Raw genomic sequence first — 8764 nt, forward strand, 5'->3', positions numbered from 1 at the left:
GTGACACGGTGTCTCTCCCGGCTATGGCATTCGAAGATTCTGCTGAAAAGTCCAGCCTTATTACCCAGGCCCTCCCCCTGTCAACAAGTAAAGATGGCCGCCTCATTGAGGGGAAGGGATGGCGTTAGGCTCCGACTGGTCCCAGGATACTTGGGACGGGACTGAGCTGCTGCCTTTGGCTGCTCCCTGCAGTCTCGTTCCTGGAGCTCTTGTGTACTTGAGGCCCAGAGCAGGTGTTCTGCTGAGTAACAGGCAGGGAGTGAGGCTCCTGGATCCTCTCTAGAAACAAGCTGCCTCTCTTCTCTCCCCTTCCTATCTCCTGCTTACCTTAATCCTTCTCCTTCACTTCAGTCCTCTATCTTCTCTTCTTTCCTTCTGTTCTCTTCCCTTTCTGAAGCTCCCTTCCTGTTCTCCCCTTTCTCTTTTGGGACTTCTTATCCTCCCCTGCAGAATTTGGTGAAAGGCTCTGACTCTTGGGAAAGAGCTCTCATTCAAAGCAATCCCATAAAGGAAAAGGGTCTAACTTGGGGAACAAGCTTTAGATTTGGAATCAAAAGCCGTGTCCAGGTGGATGATGCAGAACTGAGCGGGAAGAAAGGGGCGGCGGGGGGGGATGCATTAAGAACTGGAGGCCAGAGTTTGGGGAAGCAGGATGCCAAAATGTGACAGACAGTAAGAGAGGGAGACAGGCTGGGTGGGAGGGGGCAGGATGGTAGTAGCTGAAGACAGCAGGGCCCTGGAGAGGATCTGGGGAAGACAGGAGGATGAAGAGACTGGCAGACCTGGGACCACAGCCTGGGCAGGCAGATTGGAGCTGACAGGCCCCAGGAGCTCGAGCCAAGGGCTGCTCAGTCAGTCATGCAAGGGGCTCAAGGCAACCCTCGCCAGCCCTCAAGCTGGCCATGGCACGGCTGTGAGAGGGAAGAGGGAGCAAGAGCCAGCCCCAGAGTCACAGAACGGCACAGCGGAAAGGAACATCCAATCCCTCAACTTGTGGAGCAGGACCGAGGCCCAGGGATGTCCGGGACTCTCACTGTCCAATGGGGAATCAGCGACAGAGCTGCGATTTGACCCCAGATTTGTTTCCGACTCTGGAACCTTGTTTCTTCTCCATGCTCTTTGAACTCTCCTGTTATTGGCTTAACACAAATCTTCCCCCTGCCATAAGCTTTCTAGAAAGACTCTCATTTCTAGTTCAGAAGCTCTTAACTTGAACTCTATGAACTAAAAAAAAAAAAAAAATTGATAGCTTTTATTCCACCAAACCCACAGGACTTTTTTAGATGATCTCATGTCAACCCAAACTTTCCCCATCTTACTCACAAAGTTGATTTTTAAAAACTCAGTCTTAAAACTCGACATGACTCCTTGCTGGCAGCCCCCAGGGAGTATCCCAGCCAAAGCCTCCAACCTGAGTAGGGCCTGTTTAAGGTGGGGAGCCCTAGTTATCCCAGAAACCTAGCTATGAAAGGGAAAAGAGAGAGTGGTGTGGGATCTTAGGACATAGGTGAGAGAGACATCCTGGGACAGTGAGGCTCAGTGTGCACCGGACTAGAGAATGTCACAACTGAAGGAGGTTGTAGTCAGTATCTGAGGAGCAGAGAAAGGAATGAATGAATACCTTTGCTAGGGGCACATGGTGAGGAAGTAGATGGGGTCAAACCCAATTCTGACCCCCCAATTCATTGTTCTCTCTAATCTATTCTATCCCCACTCTCTCCATTCCTATTTGGCTTTTGACTCCAAATTTAATGCTTGTTCCCCCAAGTTGGACCCTTTTCCTTTATTTGATTACTTTGAATGAGAACTCTTTCCCAAGAGTCAGAGCCTGACCCTTCCACTAAATACTGGGGGGAGATAAGAAGTCCCAGAAGAGAAAGGGGATAGCAGGAAGGGAATGTCAGCAGGGGAGAAGAAGGGTGGAAAGGCTAGAAAATAGAAGTAAAGTGATAGAGAAGGAAAGAAGAGAAGATGGAGGACTGAGAAGATCAGTCTAATGCTTCTTCAAATTCATTTCTACCCTCACTTTAAAACTCAAAAGCCTTCAATGGCTCTCTATCGCCTACTGACCAGCTTCTTAAACTGCAGGTAACAAGCCTCTATGGGATCTCCTAACTGAATGTGGGGGTTATGAAATTATGATTTATCATCAATAAGTGTTTAATTTGGATACCCATATACCAGGATCATGTTAAAGTTTCTTGGGGAAAAGGGGTCACAAGTGGAAAAAGTTTAAGAAGCCGGGGCCTATTGTATCAATTGTTAGCACCTCAGCCTGATATCCAAAGCAAGTGTCCTTCTCTGGCTCTCTCAGTCACTTCCTTCCTTGAGCTCCCCTAAGCCAGGATGCTCATAGTCAATCACTAAACCCATTCCACTTACAGGAATGCTTCCAGTCTTCTCTAAATCCTCCCTACACTTCAAAGACTCAGCTCCGGTATCCTTTCATCCAAAAAGCTCTCTATGATTCCCTCTCAGCAAATCTCTCCACGACCTTTTCTTCTTTGAACCCTTCATTTCTACCACCTGGAACAGTTCCGAATTCTGTGGGCTTTCTGGGGTCAGGGGCCAGGCTTCTTCCTTGCTGTATTCCCCTAGGCCACCCTAACTCCCACTGTGGCCAATCACAGAGTAGATTGAGAAGTGCCCCCCGAATCACTCCCAACCAAAAGAAATAGGGGAGCTGGGGCAGGGGACAAAGTGGAGGGCCTGGAGTCTGGAAGTCTGGCCTTGTGCTCAGGCTCCAGCCTTTAGTGCTCTCACTTGCTACTACCTGCCTCAGGACTATTTTAAGGCAGGTGCTTTTGGTAAGCACTAAAGCTCGTAATAATTATTATGACCACTCCTAGAACACCAGGCATTTTCTCTGGGCCTCAGTTTTGCCATCAAGAAAATAAAAAGATGGGATGAAAGCATCTCCAAGGTCCTTTCCCACTCTGAGTCTTATGACCCATTGCTTCAGAGACAACCCATAAACAGGGCCCACCCCCGTGATAAGATCAATTTGGAGGATGTCAACAGATTCTTTCTGGGAGCTCAAGCAGTGGGTGAGGAATGTGGCTTTGAACCCAAGCCTTCCAGAGGCAATCAGCCCCCGGGATGCCAGTGTCGAAAACACAATGATGACAAAACAAGCCTTTCTTTCTCCTGCGGGTCCCCCTCTCTTCCCCTCTCACTCATTCCAGATGCCTGAACCAGCTGGAGAACTAAGAGGCTCACCTCTCGTATCCTATGGCCAACGACCAGGACTCTATCCCCACCTTGTAGAATCCCCCACTTGCCTGGATCTCAACCGGTGAAGAGGCAAAATGCAGGTGGGAGGACCAGGGGAGGGGAGTCATTGCTAAGCTTATCACTGAAAATCTACCAAGCCTTGATCCCACAATGGCAGAGTACAAGGGCCTCCTCATTGACCTAAACAGCACGCCCACCCCTTCATTCCTCCCTGAATGCCCTCTTTCTCTTGCTGGGTACACCCAGTGAAACAGGTGGCCAGCAAAGCAAGCTGCCCTTTCCCTAGGAAATAAGGCCATCCTCTAAAGCCTGTACAGATGAAGCTGTGGATGTTAATAATAATAGTAACAACAACAACATTTATAGGATATTTGAAGTTGGAAGAGCACTTTGCATATCTCATTTGATTCTCCTAATAATTTTGTGAGGTAGCTGCTATCACCCCCATTTTATAGATGATTTGCCCCAGAGTCCCACAGCTACTATCCCAGTCAGGATTCCAAATGTAGTGCTCTATTGGAGACTATTCCCTAAGTTGTAAAAAAAAAAAAAATTAGAAGACTTAGGGCATATGATTGCTATCTTTAAGAATTTGAGCAACTGGAATCTGGGAAAAAATGAGACTTTTTTTTTTGGCCACAGAGGGACTTAGAAAAGCAAAAAAAACAAAACAAAAAACCAAAACAAACCAAAACAAAAAACAAACAAACAAACAAAAAAAACCCTAATACTTGAAGGTCCCCAAGGTGGAATGGGTAGATTTTGAAGGCAGATTGTTTCCATCACTGTAAGGAGATCCTCATGCAAAGGACAGATGACTACTTACTGGGAAATCTTGCACGAGAGATTCCCACTTCAAATATGGATTTGGATCAAGAGATCTGATAAGTTTCTTTTAGCTCTGTAATTTCTTATGATTCTCCTCCACATCCTGCATCCTTTCTATCTTTCAAGGCCTAGCTCAAAAGTGGGTGCTATATAAATGTTTTATTCCCCCCGTCTCCCTATGAGTCTATACCATGATCATATAAATTCTTTTAAAATATACACCTGTATTCATGCCTCTTATCTTTCTATTCACCTACCGATCAATCTACCTTTCACTAAGATAATCCACCCTTTACAAAAAGTCTTGCCTTATAAAGCAAAGGGGTCCCTAACTTTCTACATCTTTTCCTGTCTGTACCCTTCAAATGGCACTTGATAGATCCTGTTTTTAGAATCCTATAATGTTAGAATGAAAATGGAACTCGAGTTCATCAATTCTGATGTTCTCTTCCAGTTTACAGAAAGGAAAATGGAGGCCCAGAGAATCTAAGTAATTTGCCCAATATACCACCCACGTGGCTGTAGAGCCAGGGTTGGAAGCATCTCTTGACTCACAGGACAAGGTTCTTTCCATTGTATAAGCGGGGTGCCTTGTATTTTGGGGAAGGCTCAACCATTTATTTAATTACTGATTCACTCATTCAACCTGTATTTATAAAGCAACAACTGAGTGTTTCTTGAGGATTTGTGGGTTGCACTATATAGGGAAAAAAGGGGATCAAAGAAGGGATGAGATCATTGCTTGGAGGTGGAATGGGTCAGAGATGGGCCCGAACTACTCAATTCTCATTTCACATCTATATTTAACAAAGAGAAAGCTCCACGTCCTGGAGAGGTCAGAACAAAAATGAGTAAACTTGGGGGTTGATACCCAAGATAAGTAGGAATATAGCAAGAGCATATCCTCCTGCCCTCGATGAGTCCAAATCATTTGGCCCAGAGGACCTTACATCTTCCAGTACTGAATGAACTGAAAAAGGGATTGCTGAGTCACTATCATCGATTTCTGAAAGACCATGGAGAACAAGGAAGATGCTCTGGGACTGGAGAGAAAGGTGAAAGCTGTTCCACTTTTCAGAAAAAAACAAAACAAAACAAAAAATCCCAAAGAGATGAAAATCTTTTACTCTGGGCTAGTGAGCTTGACTTTGATTCCTAGTAAAATTCTAGAGCATGTGATTAAAGGGACTGGTGAATACCTGGCAAAGGAAGCATTCATCACAAAGAGCCAGTGTGGTTCATCAAGCACACCGCCTGCCAGTCCATTCTTGACAAGGTTCCTAGACTGGTGGATAAGAGGAAATCTGTAGCTGTGGTTCACCTAGTGAAGCTTCTGACAAACTCTTAGCCTGTTCTCAAGGATAAAAGGGAGCGACGCGGGCTGGATGACAGGATGGGGAGGAGGATTCGGGACAGGGCGCAGCAGCTTGGAAGGCGATCCCTGGTGAAGTGCCCCAGGGATCTGTCCTTGGCCCTGTTCTGCTCAGCATTTTAAATCAATGACTTGGATAAAGACATAGATGGCATACTTATCAAATATGCATATGGCACAAAGCTAAGAAGGAGAGCTAGCATGTTTGATGACAAGGGTTGGGATCCAAAAGAATTTCTCAGGCTAGGACTTGGACTAAGCCTAATAAAATGAAAATTTCTGAGGAACAAATTTGGGGCCTTAAAAAACCAACTTCCTAAGTATGAGATTAAAGACATTGGCTAGAAAATCTTTCTTCTGAACAATCTCTTTCCACAGTCTGATAAGTCTGCATTAATTCAGGAGCCTCAGGGCTAGGAAGGCGATGGTTACTCCCTGAAGGCTGTAAGTGCCATATTTTAGGAAGGCAGGCAGTGAGTCTGAGGGTGTCCAGAGCAGGGCAACCAGAATGATAGGAAGCCACAGCCTTGCATGATGAAGGGCTAAAGGGACTAGGGGTGATGGGAGGATGTGGGGGCTAGGGAGGATGCTACAGTGGTCTTTGAGTAGAGAGTAGAGAGGAGAGATTGGATTTGCTGTCTCTGGCTCCAGAGGGCCAAACTGACAGTAATGGGCACAGCTGCACAGGAGGAGGGTTAGGTTTAGTACTTGGAACGGGAGCCGTGAGGGAGCAGGGGGGCTGCCTCTGGGTTGCATGGCACTGGAAGTCTGGAAATGGAAGCTATTTGTTGTCTGGGATCCTGCGGAGGAGATTCTGCACAGGTATCGGTCGGACTCTGTGTGCTCCAAAACAGCTCCCCGCTTGGATCTCTGCAATTCTGCGTGCACAGCACTGCTAGTTTGGGGGAGATACAAGGTTTAGATAAGGCCCGGCCCTGTTCTTGAGGCACTCAAAGCCTGGTAGGAGGATGACACAAACACAGATAACTGTAACACACAATATTGTGTGATAAGCACATGAGAACGGGTGCAAAATCAAATGGTCGGAGAGAGCGTGAGAGGGAGGGGAGAGGCTGCAGGAGGAGGGGGCCTGGAGGTTGGCTCTCTGGCGGCAATCCAACAAGCAAAAAGCAGGCGGGGGGGCATTCTAGTCTCAGGGCCCAGGGGAGGAACGTCGGGGAGGTACAGAGCGAAGAGGTTCATCCGTTTTTCGAGGGTCGGATGATAGAAAAAGGAAGGCTGGAGAGGCGGACAGCAAGCAGATGGAGGGCCGACTAAGGCCTTGAGGAGGGAAGATGCCTTCCCATTTCAGGCAGACTGGAGCTAGGGAAGCAGGGAAGAACCCGGCATCTCCCGTTCTTGCAGCTCTGCATGAGTTCTGCATGGACCCTAGACAGTTTTATGGTCACAACCAACCCATCAGGGTTTTCAATATCCTTGTTGCTGCCCCCCCAAATCTGATCTCTTCTTGGATGAAGATGTTTATGTCCCCCTTTTTCTACCCCTCCCCAAAAGGAATAGCCTGGAGGAGGAGGGAGGAAGAGAAAGGGGAAAGATGAGGAGGGGAAGAAGAGGGAACGGCAAAGAGGAATGAAGAAGGGGTAAGGGGTGAGGAAGGGGACAGAGAGGACAGGGAAAGGGGCTAGGGCTGGGATCTGGAAGGGGTGGGAGAATCGACCAGGAGAGAGGGCTGGGAACCGGGGGAGGAGGTGGCGGCAGAGATGCCTTTGTTATCTCGGACCAAGCCCTGCTTCTGGATTTCTGTTTCCTCGGGATGAGATGACAGCAAAGGTCCCGTTCAGATTTGGGGGCCGGGATTCTAAAGAGAGTGTACGAGTCATGAGGGGCCAGGAAGGGAGGAGGCGAGGAGGGAGCTCCAAGCACATCTATAATTTACCTCCCCTCCCGGGAGCCGAGCGCTGAGGCCGGAGGGCGGGGCCCTGGGCGCCATCACCATGGAAACACCAGGAGATGCCAGGCGCCTGGAAAATTCAAGCTACAAACGAAAATACCCAGAGCCAGCGTGCTCTCTGGGCAAGAGGGGGAAGAGCTGGTTCTGAATTAAAAAGAAGGAGAAACAGGGCCACTGCCGCCCAGCCCCCGGCCCCATGGCCGTCCAAAGGCGCCTGCATGCATGGGAGTGAATCACTGCCCGTCTCTCTGACGGGACTTCTCCAGGCTGGCAGCTCCTTCCCAGCAGAGTCCATTAGTGGTAACTGGGGTGGGGGAGGGCACGGCGAGGCTTTTATTCTGGAGTGGCAAGTCCAGCCCAGCCCCCTCCCCTAGCTTGGGAGGCTCCAGGATGCTGGTGCAAGTACTGGGGTCCAGTCCCAGCCCTGGCACTTCTGAGCAGCGAGACCCTTAACCAGTCCCTTCCCTGAGGCCCCGGGGGCTCCTCATGCACTTATATTCACCAGACACGAGGCCAGAAACAAAGCAGGGGCATCCTTTTGGAGGGTGGGGCTCCCTGGCCCTGAACTAATCCTGGGGGGTGGAAGGGGGATTCTGAAAGATGGAGCTGAAGGGGAAGGGCCTTGGAGGAGGGGGCAAGGGCCCCCTCAGCTGCCTCAGGAGCCCTGTGAGACAAGGAGGGAAAAGCCGGCCGCAGGCTGGCTTAGAGTCCTGGGAGTCAGAATGTTCCCTTTGAAGGAGGAGAGGCCTGAGGCAGGGACAAGTTAGATGTGACTGTTAGTCCGGCAGGAAGGGATGGGGGAGGGCTGGAGTAGGGTGCAGAAAAGGGGACCCGGAGAAAGCTCGGGAAGCTCTGCCCGAGAAGGCCTGAGGAGGACGAGCAGGGCAGGGCCCCCGGGGAGGGCTGGGTCCCATCTGGGACACTGCCTGCAGGACGTCCCCTGGGGCCTGGTTTTGCAGGCGGGCTGGTCAGAGGAAAGGCCCGGGAGTTGGGGCCTGCTTCTGGCTCACTGCAGGGAGGCCACAAGTCCCTCCTCTGGCCTGGGCCTCCGGGCTCCAGTTCTAGGAGAGACGGGACCTGCAGCAGCTACCTCTCCGGGGGACGCTGTGGAGAGCACACTGAGAGCGGGACTCCCTCCGTGCGGCCCAGCCTGCCTGTTTTACAGAGGGTGAAACAGAAGGGCAGAGGTCTACCAGGGAAGGGCCATGAGGATCAGGCGGGGTTTGGGGCGGGCAGGGGGGGCAGCAGCGAGTGCTGGGAGGAGAAGCCAGGGACTCGGGGTGCTACCTGGCTGACGCCGTGCTCTGCCCAGTTCTGAGGCCGGTCTCCCACGACCATTCATCTGCCAAGTCAGAGCTGGGCTAGCTGATCTCTAGGGTCCTGGCGACTTTCTGAATCTAAGAACTCCAGGATCAGAG

The 8764-nt window shown here is 50.0% G+C and overlaps 1 protein-coding gene across 1 annotated transcript in view; it reads right to left on the reverse strand.

Moving 5' to 3' along the window:
* PTPRS (protein tyrosine phosphatase receptor type S) overlaps nt 1–8764 on the reverse strand; it is a 108823-nt gene that overhangs the window by 95976 nt on the left and 4083 nt on the right. The window contains exon 2 of the mRNA XM_074274560.1: nt 8437–8500. Coding sequence (XP_074130661.1) covers nt 8437–8500 — 64 coding nt within the window. The remainder of the gene's footprint in view (nt 1–8436; nt 8501–8764) is intronic.

This window comes from Sminthopsis crassicaudata, chromosome 1, assembly GCF_048593235.1.
Source record: "Sminthopsis crassicaudata isolate SCR6 chromosome 1, ASM4859323v1, whole genome shotgun sequence".
NCBI classification, from domain to species: Eukaryota; Metazoa; Chordata; class Mammalia; order Dasyuromorphia; family Dasyuridae; genus Sminthopsis; species Sminthopsis crassicaudata.